Consider the following 19,593-nt stretch of genomic DNA (forward strand, 5'->3'; position numbering starts at 1 on the left):
TTTTCCACAAACCTAATACCTTCTCTGATGAGAATGTAAAAATTTAGTTTCAAATTATTTACATTTTTTATGACTAAAGCTTTTGAATTGAACCAATTTAATTTTTAACTCTGAACTCTGGCAATTCGTAAATTTAAAACGCATTTAGATTCGTCTTAAAAAATCCATTATTGTTCACTTTTTGATACTTCAAGTAGAAATCAATTTTTAAAATAATTTATTTATTTACATATATTTACATTTGATAAAGTAAAAAGTTTTGGCATTAAAAAATTTCAATTTCAAAGACTTTAATTTTTAATTGCTAAAGTCTTCGAAGACTGCATTTTAAAATATCATATCATAATTAAAGAAGATAAAAGTTCAACTAATTATTTTAAAAAATGGTTAAAATCGAACTTAGATTTTCATTCTAAAAATGGTAAAATTCCTAGTCAACAAATAAATTCACTGTCATTTCCCGGATTTTCCCGGTCTCAAAAAATTCCCGGTCATTTTCAGGGGCCACCATGGAATTGAACACTATAAAAATGTTTAAAATGACATCAGATGAATTATCCCAGATTTCAACACTCCGTTTAAAATTTTATATTCTAAATAAACAGTAAAATATTGCTTCATTTTAAAAGATTAATATTTTCGAAGCCTTCAGAAATAAGTTTTTAAATTTGAAACATATTTAATTCATTAGTGACATCTAATTAATTAAGGATCTGCAAATCTGAAATGATTTGAAATTGGTAAAGATTTTAATATAAGTATAGTTTCAAACCATATTTACAATTTTTAACTGTTAAGGCTTTCGATTTGAACAGTACTATTTGTAACGATTCAATTTGAAAATTTTTAATTTAAACAGATTAAGAAAGTGTTGCTTCTTAAAATTTTTTACAGTCAATTATTATTCAATTAAAAATACTATAGTTCAATTATATGAATCTTTATTTATTTCATGTTTACATTTAAATTAGTTGAAAAAAATCAGTGTCATTGAAGAATAGATCATCTGATAGATGTTGCGACCTATTAAAAAAATTCTTAACCATCTTCAAATGGAGAATGAAAATTTAACAGATTCCCTCCCCCTGAACGTATCACGCGTTTTGTAAATGTCCACTATATATTGTTTCTAGGTGTTATTAGGATTAAATTTTCCTATTTATGCAAAATAATACATTGTTATTCTCACAAAAATCGTTTTAAAGAGAATATACAAAATAATTTAATTTACATGAATGGGAACATTGTATCATAATAACACCTAGAAGTAATATACATTTGTAAAAAATTGTTTCTAGAAATAGGTAGTAACAGCTATCAAACCATCTATTTTAAAACAACCCGTCAATATTTTTATTTTTAAAACACTTTTCATTATAATTGTTCAAGGCCTTCAAAACTGTATTATATATTTTTTATTTGAAAATTAACGATAAAAAAGGACGACTGACAAATGGAAATTTTTATAAGTAAAGGACTTTAAAATTAGATATTGTAAACTAAATGATCTAATAGTTGAAATGTTATAAATTCAAAATAATTTCAAATCGAGCACATTCAAAATTGTGCGATTTTATGGGACATCAATTCAGTGACATTTGAAATAATTAGAAAGCGTTTTCTACCAAAAATTACAAAAAAAATTCGGTCAAAAAATAAATTCACTTTCACTCTAATTATAATAAAACGTGTTATATTATAAGCTGATAAGCATAATAATAATTCAAATGTTATATTTCTTAGTCGGCTGAAAATAACCCAAAAAATTATAACAAAATACATAACTCCCTAATTATAATTTTAAGCATGCAAAGCGATTTACTACCATCTCCCAGAATTTCTTTTCTATTAAAGAATAGCAAAAGTTCCAAAAAATATATTTCAAAGTCTCCAATTTCCTATTTTCCCTTGTAAGGTAATATTGAATACGAGAGTAACCTGAGGTGGTTAAAACCTGAAGTGGTTAATGTTAAATATTAAAATTTTCCCAAGTGCATCATGCAATTTTCCCTCACAATCAATTTCCCACACGTTAAAATTCAAAAGCTTAACTTATACGGAAGGACGTAAGAGGACGAAAGGTGTAATTGATAAAACTGAAAGTGTTCTAAAAGGACAGTTTATTCTCACCAACTGGCAATAACCAACGCGTCAACAAAGAATTATACAAATATCACACAAAGCCAAATGAAAGAAAAACAACTTTAAATGTCATTTTCTAGGACATTTTACATTCTGTAATCGATGACAAGCAGCGATAACAAATGAACAATGTAATGTCAGTTTTTTAATCTTAGACCTATTACAGACTTTCATTTTCATTTTGTAAATTAATTTGATAAAAGTTTTCGGTGCCAGTATTTAATACTAAATCGCATCACGAAATAAAAGCTGAAAATTTCACGCAGAAAACATAGTCAAAATAAATAAGAAAATAGACATTTGAAAAAAATGTCCTTTTTAAATAAAAATATGCACGTTGAAAATGCAAAAATATATCTCTCAGTTCTACATATAGAGCAGATATTCTGATCTTCGATCACTTGAGAGATTCCCCTCGAATTTACCTGAATGCTTCTTTTTATTATTCTGCCTATTGATGGCGGGATTGCTATTCTAGCTACAAGAATATGATCTGGGTAATTGTTTACTTTGTCTATTCGTTGTATATACTATACATACTGGGGTGGACAAATAATTTAATTAGAGTAACTTGACAACCTATGTTTCAGATGACTAGAATCGTAGTCGACACAATATGCAAGCGTTAGATCTTGTCACATGCATTTTTTGGAAATAGAGTTAAACCAAAGTACTTCTTAGGTTTTTGTTGAATACTCATTTAAGTTAAGCAAGGATTTAGTTTCAGTGCTTTAACAACCAAATCTGAAAATTTCGAAATTTTCTTTTTAGAAAATCGTCTTTGCTCAAACATTGCAAGCTGTCAATTTTTAACTGATTTGAATTTTTAAAAACTGTACTGTTAAAAATCCTAATGGAGGAAAAAAGGTTTTGTTTCGTTTTGTACGAAAACGTTTTTTTTTAATCTTAACATTAAAATAGTACACCCTTGAATTGGATTATTTTCAGCTCTTCTAAGAAATAATCGTTTTTCAAAAATATCATTAGCTGCCAATCCTGATAAATAAATAAAATTATTTTTTAATCTTTCTTTCCATATTTTTAATTATTCGAAACTGATAATAAGATGGAGGTATCTTTAGTCTTTAGAGGCCGAATCGCGAAATAAAATGTTAATCCATAAAGCTAAATCGAAAATCGGAAGATTCAATCAAAATACTAAGGCAGTGGTTATTGCGATCCGTTTCACGGAAAGTCATCCTATTATTAACAAATCACATTCTTTCTAAACCTTTGCTACTTACAAACACAAATGGAAGTGAAGCAACTACGGCTTTAGACAGAATCACAATCACCAGACGGCTACGTGCAAAAGACAAGTGCATAAGATAGATACGTTGCATTAAACTTGGCACGATGATTCATTATAAACGAGCAGGTATCAGCGTGAGGTATATATTATATGACTGAGTTTTTAACTCAAACGTAGAAGATGAAATTACCTTTGAGGGTCATGAACTCGGCCTCGTACTTCTTTAGTTTTTTCAGTGTTATCGAACAAGCGAGCTTCATCACGTATCGCGAGACTTCTTCATTGCGACATCGCTTGGGCAAGTGCACTCGAAAGTATTTCAAAATGCTCTCAAAGTCGAGCTGGAGAAGTTCTTTTTTAGACAACTGAAAACAAAAGTAAGTAATGACATAAAAAGTTTGTTTACCTCGTTCAAGTTTTAATTACGAGTATATATATATCAAAATATCCAAATTATAAGGTTTCATTTCGGAACATGCGTTTTCAAAGATTCTAACACGGGCGCCGCGTTGGCTTCCTTATTGATTAGGCAAATATAAATTTCTTTCTAACAAAGGAAGTATTACTTATTTTAAATTAGAGTAGCTAATCAGATCGAAGAAAGAACTAACAGTAATTTCCTCGATTTTCCGAGTTGCAAAAAATATGATTTAATCAAAACAAAATTGAAAATTAAATCTTTTGAAGTGCAATTTTCCTGAATTCAAATTATTTAAACTTACAAATTAAAATATTTAAAATTCAATCATTTTCATTTACCAACTTTTCTTCTACACCTTTCCAATTTGAATTGTAATATTAAGTCAGAGGCCTTCAATATTATGCAAATTTAAATTGGGAACCACTGAAATTGATCGATTGTAAATATAATGCTGTTAAAATTGATCAATGGGGATGTAACGTGAAATGAGATACAAATATGTTTACACTTAAACATATGTGACGTCTATAAGATATGTACTGATGTGCAAAGAATGAAACGAGAAATTGGTGAATTTTCCAAAGTCTTTAGATTATTAGCCAAGAATTATTTTTTGTCTGGAAGTAATTCCAGGGAGGATAAAGATCCGAACAAAATTTTTATTCGTTTACAGCAAAATATAGGAACACGTCAGAAACGGGCATAAGCAGTCTACCTGGCAAACGAAAAACGATACATATTTAGTGTAAACTCTACAAAAAACTTTCCACGTGTTTCCACGACATAAAATGCGCGAATGTTAAGTTATGCGTATATGAAACGACTGAAATCGCGAGACTTGCGATTCTTTCTTTCGTAATAATTATTTGATAACCATCCAGAAAAGATTTCCAAAGACATTTATAAATTCAGATACATGTTTATAAATTAGTTTTATTAAAAATATTAAATGCACATAATCGCCAAACGATGCTTTAGACGAAAAATACCGCGAACAGTCTTAATATTCAAACTTTACTTTTGAAAAAAACACAAGAATAAAACATGCTTCCTTCTTGGAATGTGCTAATAATCTACTAAAGAATAAAAATATATTTCTGTATAATTTTTTTGGGTCAGAAGGCCTCGATTTTAATGTTTTTTTATAGCAACGTTTCTATGAGTATTTTTCTCAGTATTTTTTTAAATTAGACTCATAAGACACATGCAAAATATGAGAGTAGTAGGGCTAATACTTTACTCAGTATTTTTTCTCGCATTACATACGCGAAGCACGTTTTTATGCAAAAAATAAAGTCGGTAGACCTAATATTTTTTGCGCTGGCATGTTGACTGGCGGACAGCCATTTTACACAATGCGAAAGAGTGAAATAAAATGTTCATATTCAAGTTTTCAGAAATAGACATTAAAAAATTTTAATTATGAAGTTAAAAAATTAATTATATGAATTAAACATTCGAAACTGAATTATTCTAAAATTGGATACGCAACAATTTTAAACATCATAATTGTAAAATTAAACCACGTTACTTCCTCAAAAAGAGATTAGTAATGACTTAAATATTCAAATATATTTTTTTGACATACTTAGATATAATTCGCCCCAGCAACTCAAGAATGCAATTAAAAAATGTCAGTGTGTGTATGTTACTTTTTATTTTTCACCATATCTCGAAAAGTGAAAGTGCTATGATCATAAAACTTTGACACATCATAACAAATTGTAATAAATTGTAACTCGTTAATTGCGCCATTTTTTCCAGAAAATAATAACTTTTTATGATTTTAAGGGAGAAAAATTGTTCAAACAAATTTAAATTGTTTAAATAGTTAAGAAGTATGTTAAATAAAAAATATTACTCTTGGTATTCATAAAAGCTATTATTTATACCCTTAAATTAATAATTCTCCACGATTAATAGGAAAAAAGAAATTTTTTAAACAAAAAATAATTGTTTAAAAAAGTAAAGATTATTTTTTAAATACTTGGAAACTCCTCGATTATCTATTAAAAATAATTCATGCTGCAAAATCCAAAAAATGCCGTCTTTATTATCAATTTGATGAAAGACTACTATAGCATGCATTTTGTTTTTATTTTTGGGGTAAAATAACAGGGATTGGGATGGGGCAAAGTTAAAAGTTACTTGGTGGAAATTATTCTTTGGACAGTCCTCAAGTTGTAACAATACTTTAATTCGCAAACAGTTTATAACAAGCACTTCTTTTTTCCTTTTTTTTTTAAATCGAGCTTTTCCCATTTTAATCCCCATGTTAATTTCAAAGGCCCGGTAACATCCTTTCCCTTAGTCCGATTAAGTTCAAATACACGATTTTTTCTGCATTATATGTAACCAAACTGGGGAGTAGCGTGAAGAAAATGCAATCTAGAACCCAGAATAGCCCTAGAATACTCATATAGTACTTCGCAGCGATACTTCATACATAAATCCATCAAAGTTTAATTATTTAAAATTAATTCCCTTAAAATTATTAGTTGTCAAATATTGTATAGAAGATTTTCCACCCACAAAAGAAAAATAATGATTAAGAATGACAAACTTTTAAAATAACAATTTTGAATACGGAGCGTTTTAAACTGGAAATATTCAGAAGTAGAATTTTTAAGTTTATTTGACATATTCCGAGGAGCCAGTCTACTACCGAAATTATCTTCATAATTTATAATAAGCTTACCATGAGCAACGCTAGCGCTACTTGAAACAGAGTATCAAGACCCTGAAGGAGAAATACATCCAGGATGTGGAAAACAAGATATAGTGGAAACCTGGCTGTGAAGAGTGTAAGAAACCATTGTGCGGCGAACATGTGCGTCTCAACTCCGCGATCACAGAAATGTTTATATAGTTCCGGCAACTGATCCTAAAATTGCACAATAAAATAGGTAAGTAGATTCTAGCTAAAATACGAATTCTTCATAGAACTCTACACTGAAAAAATTAAAAATACCTCTATTAAACGCTGAAGTTGATAAAATCTCATATGAAGATTATCGAATCTATCCTTGTATAAGTCTCGCAATCCATAATCGTACATCAATTTGACCAGTACGCAAAAAGCTTGCTCCTCAGGCATCTGGAAATAAGTTTGATTTAATTTAAATTAAAACACTACTCAAAGAATTCAAACCGAATTTAAATTGAAATCGTACGTGCAATAGTAAACTTGCGACCAGGAAACTAAGTCCTTGACAATAACCAACTTCTTCATCGTGAACTGCGTAAGCTTTGCTTATCCTGTATAAAGAATCCTGTCCTAAGCCACCAGTTTCTTTAAAAAAATCATGTGCAGGAAAAGTTCGGTTTATATCTCTTAAAATAACACTTTCGCAGCTACTTTCCTGAAAAAATTATTTTTGTGACTACTCTAAAATTATCGAATTTTCGCATTAATTAAATAAAGTAAGAAATACTTACTTTAGTGATTAACAACCGATACTTGTCCATCATTTCTTGAGAATTGTCACAGTTACTTAACCTCTGCCAGACTTCACCTCTTAGAGCTTCAGGAATTCCTTGCTTTGTTAATTTAATCAAAAGTTTTGGACGCTGCTCGTTAAATTGCCAACTATCTAAGACTTCCGCCCAACTAGCTAGCTCGTCTGCTGAACAGTCTTTCGACACTTCACCGGTACCACTTAACATTGGCTCGTCTCCATCTAATAAAATGTAATTTAATTGGATTTATGATATAAATCGATGCAGAAATTAAACACATGGATCTAATCCCTAAGTAGTTTTTAAAATTTGAACCTTTTTTCATCTCTATGTTCATACAAATTTTGTACCAATGAAATGTGCCAAATTTATGATCCTAGAGGGCTATTAGAGTCCATAACAAGTCCATGTGGGGCACTTTTCCAAAAATGGGTTTCCTTATTCAAAAATTATTTTTAAATACTTCAAAATCAAATACACAGTGCATTAAAAGGATTTGCTCGAAATCGTCTTTTCTAGTTAAGTGATTGGAGCTGTTGGAGTTTTTTGATTTTGTACGGAAATATAATCACGTCACAGCTTTCCGATGAAAATCAGGATAGACAGAAAGAAAAAGTGACAGAAGGACATCACCACAATGGGAGTGTTCATCTTTCTTTATTATTTGAAGGCCAGTAGCTTTGTCGAATTCTAACCAAAATTTCTATTTACTCAGAATTGGTAAACTTCGTTTGACAAAGCTTATTTATGTCGGAAATAAGAAGCTGCTCTTCTTTTAAACTGAAAATTTCATTTTTTATCGCCAGACGCAGCCGAGATTGCTCCAATTTTAGGTTAGTGTGACTTTGTTATGTTTAACTTCCACATGCATTTCCTTCGAACTAAATAATTCGCAGATGTCTTCCAGATCTATTCCTCACGCTCATAAATAAAACTATTCAGGTTTTAGTATCGACCTTTAATGACTTTTCATGAAAAGACAGCCTTCGTGGTGAAGGAAGTGAAGTGAAGGAAGGCTACACTGCGGTTAAAGAATTCAGACTGATCTTGAATTCCTTCTTTAACCCACTTTCATGCTTAAGACGTTGAAGAAGCTGGTCTATGGAAATATACGGAACAAGGTACTCTCAGTCTCACCGTTGCATCGAGGACAGCATTACTTTTAGGCAAACTGTTTTGTGGGACCGCACTGCATGCAGCTATGACCAAATTGGAACAGCAGCTTAAGCCCCTTCTTACGCCATAAGTGTCTTTTAGGACAGGCCTGTCCACTGAGGGGAAATTTCGTCGATATTGCTCAAATGCCAGATGAGATTATAACACCACTCATTCACTCTACTCATTCAACTTCATGAGAGCGACCACCCCAAGCCTCTGGACCTGAGAAGAGGGAAGTGGTGGAGGAACTTGAACATGTGAAATCCCATATCTCCACCATTTTTCGAATTATACAAAAATATTTTAGGTTTTTTTTCACTGTCAAGGGACTGAATACGCCGAGCTACATCCAAACCTGGCTCCAACCCTAAAATTCTTGTCAGCCCTTGAAATTGACTCCACGAACAGTCATACATAAACAATGGGAGAATGTACGAGTTGCGGCCGGCATAAGGATTCATACCTTCACGTTTTACGTCAGTACGCAGCGCTTACTAGACTCAGGCATTCAATACTCGGAGCGGCTATTAAAGAGTGGGCGATATTCTGGGCATAGTTAAGGGGTCCCAAGTCGATCACTAGGAGCAGACACTTCAACGCCCCTGAAAATCGTCCGTATATCGTGCTTCATAAACTAAGACCAAACGAAGGAGCCATTTTGAGCTTGAAAACGAGTCCCTCTCTTGCATGCACGCACGAGACAGCGTATCGTAGAGGTGCATAACATTCACAATCACTACATTCCTTTTTCAACCATATTTATTTTACGCTTTAATTACATTAATCAATTCTCGATAAATCTCTTTTTAACAATTTTATATATAGAGCTGTACAGAACTGGGACATCAATAGCTCAACAATAGAGCTGTATAGAACTGCAACAATGATAACTCAAAAAAATTCTTTTCAACCTCATATAGACAAAATAATTAAATCAAAGAAAAAGCGTATTTCCTTCTTTACAGTGCAGTAGGACCAACACTATCACACAATACTGTCAATACTTCTTTGTTGAACCAGATTACTTATTCTTCCTCTATTTATGAATCTTTACCCTAAGCATCTTTCCCTTGAATTGATTTCCCTTCGCTTTCAACTCTTTTTAAGTGAACTATATTCCTCCTATATCTCTGTCCGGTTTCATCGTTCCTTATAGTAGTGTCTGCGCCTTGAGAGACTTCTACTGTATGTGGAACTGGATTGAAGTTTGAACTGAGCTTATTTGTTTTGTCCATAGTTTTTACATAAACTTTATATTCCTCAGATATAGTAGGCTCAGCAGCCTTCCTTTTCCTGTCAGCATATTCCTTCTTTTTCTTTTTGTTCCTTATTTCTGTCTCTTGCCTCTGAATCTTCTATTTTATCTTCATCCATTTTTTGTAATGAAGGACTTTTATCCATATTCTGTCTTCTACAAAAAAGTTCGAATGGTGTTTTGCCAATCAAAGTGATTTTTTCGTATGGCTTTCCCGTTTTGCTGTGGCCAATATGGAATGGTGTTAAGGAGGTGGATATTCCATTATTTACAGAATAATCTGAATTCATTGCTGACGAATTGTTTCCCATTATCTACTATAATCGAAACGGGCTAGTCTAGCCTGATAGAAATTTCCTTTAGCACAATAATGATTAAAGCGATCGTAACAGTCCTCAAAATTTTCACTTCTTTGCACCGACTATAATAGTCTATAACCACTAGTAACTAGTCATTGTTAGGTAATGGCCCTAACAGATCCATAGCAATAGCAATCCCAGGAGCCAGAGGGTGTTCGCGGCTCTTTATTGGTAATGGAAGTTTTGACAGGCTCACTAGGGTACTGCTCCTGCAGGATTCTACAAGATTTTCGACTGCCTCGTCTACTCGCGGCCACCAGATTTTTGATCTGAGACGTCCCTTCATAGCAACTATACTGCGATGATCTTCGTGTGCTGCATCTAATACCGGCTTTATAAGCTTTTCTGGCATTACTATTTTATTTCGGCGAAGTAGAATGTTTCCGAAAACCGATGGTTCGTTTTCCAAAATCTGATATCCCTTAACCGATAAGGTCCATTGCTGATTATGGATTTTTTTCCTTACACAGCTAATTTCGGGATCGTTTCCGAGAATTAATTATATCTTTCATGGATACTGCCAGAGGTCTTGACTGTTCTACAATTTGGTGCACATATTTGTTCTCTCCAGCTAGTGGAGTGTTTGGACATTCACAGATCGTGACAAGGAATCAGCTATGCTCGTTTTTCCAGGCTTGTAGATTATGTTACACTTGTACGACTGTAATAGTAAAACACATCTTTCGATTCGCGCACAGGGTATAGATTTAGAAGCAAAAATTATTTCCAGCGACTAGTAATCGGTTATAAGGTCAAGTACTGTTCTAAACAGGAAAATGTCGAAATGCTCTACACTCCAAAGTAAGGTCAACGCTTCTTTATCAGTTTGGCTAAATCTTCTAAGGCCATTTGAGTCAACTTGTATTAATACGGACCCAAGACCAACTGGATTTGCATCCGGAATCACTTGTGTGCTATCTTGAGCATCGTAATATCCTAGCAATTGTATTTCCTGCAGGGTTGCTTTTAGTTGAGTGAACTCTTCATCCTGCTTTTTCGACCAAAACTTTCCTAAGTTTGTGTTCCTTCAGATTTTTTTCCTCATGGTTTTTTTTAGTGGTTTTGTAATTGTGGCTAAATTTGGAATCCATTTGTTGATGTAGTTGACCAATCCTAAAAAAAACTTTACAGCTCTTCTACAGTCCATGGAATACCTCGCTGAAGTTTGCAACGTTTTAAAAAAACGAATTTACAAAAAATTTTTTTTGTGCGAAACCTAAAATTTAAAAGTTTAATAGGATCTTCTTTACTTTATATATACATTTATCTTGATTCAGTAAAACGTTCCCTGCTGGTACTACTAGTACTTTTTGTGACCTCGTTTCGTGCTCTTTTTCGTCGATCCCGAAAACCAGAATGTCGTCAATAAAGTTGATGACTGTCTCACTGTTTATTATCATTCTTTCGAGGACCTTTTGGAATAGCTCAGGTGCACAAGATGTAACAAAAATTTACCCTTTATACTGATATCAACCTGTTGATTTTATAAATGTCGTTATGTGCCTAGATTTCGAGCTAATCTCCACTTGACGGAAACCATTTTTTTGGTCGAATTTACTAAAATATTTAGTTTTCTTCATCCTAGGTAGCAGTTCGTCCATGGATGGCAACGGATGGTTTACAAAGTTGTAATTCCTTGAACTTAGGGAATTTTCCCTTCACTACTTGATTGACATCCACGCATATCTTCAGGATTCCCAACCGCATTGCTGTTTCACTGCTCAATAAGTCTCTGGTCCTCCTTTGATTATATAAAATATATCTTCTTCCCTTTTTCCGTTTACTTTGAGCATGGCTTTAAATTAATCTTTTACCCCCAATGGAGTCTTGCTACCGTTCGCCAAGAAGGTTTTGTCTGCTTTGCTAATTTGACTATGAACTTTTACATTCTTGCTCTTCAGAACGTACCATGTTTCATCTGACAACAAAGTTAATCTGCATCTTGAATATATCAAACTTGTCAATTCTCACCCCACCTACAGAGCATTATATAGGCACGTCATTCTTAATGTGAAAAACATAGTCGACTCCTTCGTCTTTAATGTAATCGACTTCCTCTCTTTCTTTTTTGCTTCTTGCATGGCTGAATGACATTTCGTTTTTCGTGAAGATTTTCTTTCCGTTTGTAAGTGCCTGGTGGCTTAAAATACATGCGAAAATGACCAACTTTGTCACAAGAAAAGCTTTTCTTTCCTTTATCAGGGCATCTAGCATCTTGTGAAAAACGATTGTTGCTTCTACATCAACCGCACCCTTTCCCGATGTCCGTTTTCTTTTGATTTTGATAATTTCCTTTTCCCCGTGATCGTTTAGTACCTTATTTGTTATTTCACTTAATTCCTCTATTTTCTTTCCCCATGATCATTTAGCACTCTTATTTATTATATCATTTACTTCCTGTATTTTATTATGATTTACATAGTCTTCCAATTGGTAGTTCACAGCTTCGAGTGTGTTCACTTCTTTAATAATTTTATCTAGCGTGATGATCTCTCGTATGGTCAAATTTTTCTTCTGTCATTCTATTAAGGTACATTTCTCTGCGATCTGAACAATAAGGTGATCTTCGGTTCGATCAAATCCACCTTTCCCGACTTGACTCCTTAGATTAACTTCTCAAATTTGTCGCCTTATATATTGTCCGTTAATATGCAAACTAATACTTTACGAGTAAGTTTGACGAAAATTGTACCGTCACATGGATTCGGCTTGAATCTTGCAAGAATGAATTCAAGGGCGAATCGCTTATAAAAATCCGTTTTTCTTTACATTTATTTGTGATATTATATTGTTTAAATTTTTCACCATTTTCAATCTAATCTGCACACATATAACTTTTTGACTACCCGCCCACTGAATTAGGTAGCGGCCGATACTTTTCGTGTGCGGTGTGTTCACCCCTGAATAATCAACCTTAGTAATGGCGGGCGTCGATTTACATGGGGACTTGGGTCCTGAAGGATGGTAGTTTCTTGTTTTGTCCTTATGATTGGCCCAACGCAGACCTTATTCCTCTGGCGTGACAGTCAAAAGTATGGTAAAACACGAAAGCACACGACTGTCTTATCTACTTCCTTTTTAGATAGATAATAGAATACTTTCTATTCCAAAGTAAAATTGACCAAAATTAAACAATTTTTATTTCGAGGTCTTATAACATAAAAATAATCATTTTAAACTTTTTCAAACAAAATTGATTTAAAGTTAAACGTTTTAAAATTGCATAATTTTACATTTAGGATACTTTACTTTGACAATTTTAAAAAGCAGATCAAAAAATTGATTTTCTAATAAGAGATTTAATTTGAAACTGTACTCCATAGAGTGACTGAAATAGCATCATTAACCTAAAATTATTTAATAATGTTGAACGATTCCAATTAAATTATTTCAGCATGAACGCTTTAATTGAAAATCGCAAAATTATGAAAAAATTTAATTTTCGACTAGACCGATTCTAATTGTTCAATCTATAAATTATTTCATTTTAAAAGCTTAATGTATCCAATATTTCTTTCCAAGATAAAATAAATTTTATAATTAAAAAAAAATTCAATTCAAAATTATTCAATTTCACGCGCTACTAGTTTAAAATTGCTCTACTTATAAAGTATTGCAGACAATTAAATTTACAAAATATGATATTTTTACCTGAGTCGATTTCTTCTTTTGGTGTAAGAGTATCAATGCTCGTTAGCGAAGGTGATCTGATTAGAGAAGCTAAATTAAGAGCAAGATTTAGCCGATTTCTGTCTAGCTCGCCTGAGGTTTCAATATTCAAAACTTCATAATGAATTTCTGCTCCGTCTCCCGAAATTATCTGTTCAAAGATAACATTTAAATTCATATCCAATCCACTTTTAAACGAGAAACCAATTATCTTACAATTAGCATCATACCTCTTTTGAATTGAGGTAAAATTGTTGGACTAGGTTCCTTTTATTCAAATACCAAAATCTTTCATTCTGTGGATATACTTTGACGGCGGTTTCTACAGCAAATCTGACAGGTTCTCTGATGCCTCTTATAACTAAATCTACTGCGACTGTCATGAAAATTTTGCCTTCTCGGGGTGTTTCCATGTTTAGGGCTTCTAGAGATGGATCAGCAGGATCCCATCGACCGCAGATATTGTAAGATTGCTTATCTTGCAATAGCGGCCCGGCATTGACTTGCTAAAATGACAACAGCAATTTGATAAGTAGGGTATCATATATAAAAAATTAAGAATTATTGGCAGCATGTGCTGTTACATTTTCTTCAAAATTGATTTCTAACATTTTATAAGGATTATTGAAAACTATAATATAAGAGAGTTAGGGTAAGCGGTACAGTAGTTGCCATGTTAGTGATATTTCTGAAAAAAATGAAAATATACAATTACGTTTTGAAGATTCGATCCTGTAAATAACCTTAATAGATTTCTAGAAAATTAGCATCTCTAACACTATACTATTACGTATATCTTAGATGCCCCTAAATAATTAATAAATCAATTTTTCATTAAAAAAATATTTGTTTTCAAAACTACAGCAGTAGACGTACAGAAAATAGTAATAGCCGTAACATCCCTGATCCTAGTAGAAGGTGTCTACTATTAATTGAGATGACGGATGCAAGAACTCGTTAAGCTCTCGAAACCGCTTGTAGACGTATTGTCCACTCGGGCAAATTGATCGATGAAAAAAGTCATCGAAACGTAGAAAAAATATACCTTCGTATTCGTCTTGATGCAGCCGACAATTTTATTTCAGTAAACTTTTTCATTCCACAATTATTACTCAAGATAAAAATTAAAAACTTACAAAATATTCCAATAAAAAATCTGTGTATTATAAAACATAACTCTCGATTATTCGGCTGTTTGTTGATAAAAATGCTTGCAAATTTCTAAGCAATATTATCAATACATAAGTGATGACTACAAGCAACGTACTTTGTTTAAAAATGTAATATGTTTATTTCTTTTCAATAACAAATTAATTCTGAACGAGAACCACGTTTCGCCAACTTCGACCAGTCAGGCAGTCATCCAAAAAATGTTAGTTGAAATAACTTATCACGAGAAAGTTGTTCACTACGCTTTATGAAAGTTTTTCTGAAAAGTTGAAAAAAATCGGTGGAAAATTGCGAAAATGGCAGTGAGTTGAAGTTAACACACTCTGCCGCTGGAGCGTTTTGCTGTTTTTTGCCGCTGCTACTTTGTGACTTATAGCGAATTCGGTTATCCTGCACTGCCCTACCGAAAGAAATCTCGAAGTATATTCTAAAGATTCTCTAGGGTCAGAGAAGCTCAGAGAAATTCTCTGCAGGCACTCAGGTAGATATATTCAAAGGTCCAGGTAGTTCTTTTAAATGTTTTAAAGGCTTTATAATGTCTTTTCCGAAATTTAAATAGAAATACGATCATAAATAAAAAGCAGAGAGGTTGAAATTGAAATAAGAATTCGATCATAAATAACAAGCAGAAGGGCTATATCAATAGAGTAGCCGACACTCAAGGGTCCTTTGTCAAGATTTCGGATTAAAATTTCGAAGTAGATTTTTTTTAAATTTTATAGTTAGCAGGCTAAAACATAATAATTGGGAATCTACGGATTTCGATGATTTCAGATATTTAACTTTTTTTTTAAAATGCTTAAAATTGGAATTAATACGACGTTTCCCGTAAATGGAATGAGATACGCTAAAAAAGACAACATTTTTTAATTCAACTAGAAAATTGTATATAAGTATATAAGTTATAATTATAAATAAGTATAATGAGAAAATTCATCAATTCAAAAAAAGTGTTAATAATTTGAAGAGAAATTTAAAAAGGGAGAGTCGGATTAGCGACGGCCAACTACTGTAAATAACTCTGCCCGCCCGGTACCTGACGAATACAAAAGGAACATTATATTACTGTCGCACCACTCTTAAAAGGACCACTAAAAGGATCTTGAGAAGGACCCATATCTCTAAGACTATCTCCGAGACTAAATTGTTTCAAATCGACTCTGCTCATAGTCTCAAATGGGCCAGGCTATTTCGCTAGAGAATACTCAGAGATTTCTATCGGTAGGGTGGTGCATTTCAATAGCACTCCGACCTGCATCGAAGCGAGTCGGAGTGAGAAGAAAGAAGTAAGAAGGAGCAGGTCGGAGTGCCTTAGAGTACATCAGTGCAGGATAATCGAATACGCTATTAGTAGCAAAAGCCGACAACCGAAGCACTGCATTGGCAGAGTGTGTTGACTTTAACTCGTTGCTAACTTAAATATTTTTGATCACCGTCCCACTGGTCGATGTGAACGAAATATGGTTTTCATTCGGAATTAATTTGTTATTGGAAAGCAATGAACATATTACGACTGCGTTAAGACGAATACAAGGTATACACCAAGCTCTCGCTTTTAGTCACCCCGTTCTCAGCCTTCCTAGAACTGCTGGGTCCCTCAGTTGCTCAGAGGAGCAGGGCGAGAGCGGTTGCGACATTATATATATATTTCAATTGGAAACAAGTCAGGCGTCCCTCACTGTCTACGTTTTGATCCCCGCGAAATCAGTCCAAGGTCATTTGAAGGCGACCCCCGACACTTGACTGAAAGCAAGAGTTTGGTATATTTTGTTTTAGGTTTCGACCACTTTTTCTCATTGATCGATTTTCCCGAGTGGACAATACGTCTACACGCGGTTTCGAGAGCTTAACGAATTCTTGCATCCGTCATCTCAATTAATGGTAGACAACTTCTACTAGGAGCAGGTTTGTTACGGCTATTACTATTTTCTGTACGTCTACACCGTTTCGAGCAATGAACGAGTTCTTGAATCCATCATCTGAATGGTTATGATCTATTAACGAATGTGCTATTCATAATTTTTGGCGAATATTATTACTTTCTTGAGAAAAAATAGTTTACAAAAAAAAGGGGTGCTTTAAATTCTAATGTATTTCGAGGTGATAATTTTGCTCTAATTTTCCTAGCAAACGAACTTTGCGTTGATTGGTATTAAGTAGAATGGGTGATTCGCGGATTTCAAATACACGTAAGAAAAATTTATTGTTAATTTGAATGTTTACGATTCAAAGCAATGAAAAGTAAACGGTTTATCAAATTTCATGAAATCTTATCATGATAGTGTAATAATAGACAAATATAGAAACATGAATGAAAAATCTGGAGGAACCGGGTCGTAACAATAATGAACCATGAAACTTCCCAGGTGGAAAAATTATACATAGTCGAAAATATTAAATATAATTTTCGTGTGTTTTATACATTTTGTTTTAAAAAGATTTTAATGTCATTTTAACCACAGAGTTTATAAAATTAGAACAAATGCTCATCGTCGACACTTTCTATGGACTAAAGCATTGTGGTACTTAATTCTAGGACCTTCAGAATAATTTGGGACATATACAGAAGGTTGATTTTGAAACTACATCACGTTGTCAAGTTCACAAGAAAGTGGCGACAAACCCTGTTTCTCTTAGATCCAGATGAAAGTTAATTGTTTTCTCAATATAAGGATACTTTTCAACTTCGCATGATTAATGGTTAAATACATGAAATATGCAGCTTCCAAGTTATTACTTTGGAATATACTGTTTTTGTATACATAATTCTTAATTCGAGTGTAAAGTTTTGTCTAGACTACTACTGTTATACCACTTACTCTACATAACTTTCTCTAAAACGTACCATTTCTAATAATCTCATATCACTGTGTTTGACGTTTCTACCCGGACTAACGAGTACCCCAAAGCACCTTTCTACCTCGAGAGTAATACCTCCTTCTCCTCGAGATACTTGCTGAATACTCAAACAAACTTGTTTCGATATGTTGCTACGAAGTTTAAAACAATTTCTATCCTTCGGAACGGTAGCAAAACCACCCTTTCCATCTTCTTCTTTGATTTCCATCGTAACTTCGAAGATGAACATACGAGAATTTATTTTCTCACTTCCAGGGTTATACCCATTGAAATCGCTTCCCGTTAACGAATTCGTCATAGATCGCGGAATCCTTTGAAAAGCTTTCGCAAAACAGGCCGATACTTGCCCAACCTAAGGATAAAAGAGAAGAAAACTCTGACTTAGTAAACATCTACTGTATTGTATTTTGACGTTCACGCGAGACAGTATTCAATAATAAAAAACATGTACGGAGTAATACCTATTATGCCTTATTATGCCTTATCACTCATTTTACGCATTATTATTAAATTATTATGCATAAAAATAGCATTGTCACAAATTATTACGCATTTATTACCACATTATAACGCGGATATTGTGGCGAAATTAAAGAGTATCGCAGCAATGGAATTCATTAAAACAGTGGTTGGCAAACAAATTAATTTTCTTTTCAATTCTTATATTAGCAATTTACGAAAAAACTTAACGAAAAAATGTTATGGAACAAAAATTGCTTGGAATTGCTCAAAGAATACAGATGAATTTTTTTAGAAAGTTTTGGAGCCATTTAAAGTTTTTTTAATTTTGACCATTTTAAAAAAATCAAAAAATGGCTCAGAAACTTCTGAAAAAATCGTACGTGTTCCTTCAATGATTATAAGCACTTTTTATTTAAGAAAATTGTATCGTCAAGTTCATTCTTTTCGAGAGCAAAAACTATTAAATTATATGTCACGTAAAACACAAAAAGTTACAAAGAATTGAAGGCTGCGCATAATCGCCACTCTGCCACTAAATCTAGTATAATATTGAGTTGCCCAGTTCTCGCAACGAGGAGGTAGATGATAAAAGAGAACCTTTCTTTTGGTTTTCTGCAAGTACAGAGGTGCAAGTACAGAGGTGAGAAACCAAGGGTTGTTTCGGGGTAGACGTGACTCACTCGATGGAGAAGGGAGTAATGTGAGGAAGGGATTTCTATAATTCTCATGATATTTATTTAAATATCACATTCGTTCCGCAACACTGCTCCGGACCAGGTTACTGATCAATCCCTCTAGCAATCACCCCAAGTGAAGATCCACACAAAGTCGTCATGTAAGGTTCCCCACTTGGGTCTATTAGTGTCCAAGGTCTTTTGTTTCAGGCGTCATTCACTCTATTGAAACTCTTTTTATTAACTATTTGTCACCATATTTTTCTGTCCTGTCATACTTCTCTAGCTTCTTTTACGTCCATGCATTTTTTCATGCTGGCTCTCGTGTTTCTGTGGCTTTTTATGTATCTTCTAACTAGGGTCTCATTCATACATTGTAACCATTCTTTCCGCCGTCTACCTCTGGGCACACTGCCACATCCTTTACCTTGATAAACTTTTTTCGTTAGTCGTTCATTTGGCATTCTCTCAACATTCCCGAACCATCTTAAACGATTTCTTTCCCATGTGTCTACTACGTCTCTTCTGCACCACATTATTTGAGAATTATGTCGTTACTCACTTTGTCCATCAGTTTTCCCGCATGTCATGCACAAGAATCTTATGTCAATTGCATTAATTTTCTCTTATCGTTTTCTTTATAGGTCCATGTCTCGCTACCGTATAGTACAGTCGGTACAAACGTAGAGTTATGTATTGCCGTTTTAGCTTTA

General features: G+C 33.3%; 1 protein-coding gene across 3 annotated transcripts in view; it reads right to left on the minus strand.

Annotated features, from left to right (window-relative positions):
• Positions 1 to 19,593, minus strand: part of LOC117179735 (rab GTPase-activating protein 1-like) — a 112,884-nt gene that overhangs the window by 57,885 nt on the left and 35,406 nt on the right. For all 3 annotated transcript variants that reach the window (XM_033371792.1, XM_033371790.1, XM_033371791.1), the window contains 8 exons: positions 17,731 to 18,096; positions 13,946 to 14,221; positions 13,698 to 13,866; positions 7,254 to 7,495; positions 6,989 to 7,177; positions 6,787 to 6,912; positions 6,514 to 6,699; positions 3,585 to 3,759 (listed from right to left, as the gene is read on the minus strand). In XM_033371792.1, coding sequence (XP_033227683.1) covers positions 3,585 to 3,759; positions 6,514 to 6,699; positions 6,787 to 6,912; positions 6,989 to 7,177; positions 7,254 to 7,495; positions 13,698 to 13,866; positions 13,946 to 14,221; positions 17,731 to 18,096 — 1,729 coding nt within the window. The remainder of the gene's footprint in view (positions 1 to 3,584; positions 3,760 to 6,513; positions 6,700 to 6,786; positions 6,913 to 6,988; positions 7,178 to 7,253; positions 7,496 to 13,697; positions 13,867 to 13,945; positions 14,222 to 17,730; positions 18,097 to 19,593) is intronic.

The sequence above is a fragment of the Belonocnema kinseyi genome, chromosome 9 (assembly GCF_010883055.1).
Source record: "Belonocnema kinseyi isolate 2016_QV_RU_SX_M_011 chromosome 9, B_treatae_v1, whole genome shotgun sequence".
NCBI classification, from domain to species: Eukaryota; Metazoa; Arthropoda; class Insecta; order Hymenoptera; family Cynipidae; genus Belonocnema; species Belonocnema kinseyi.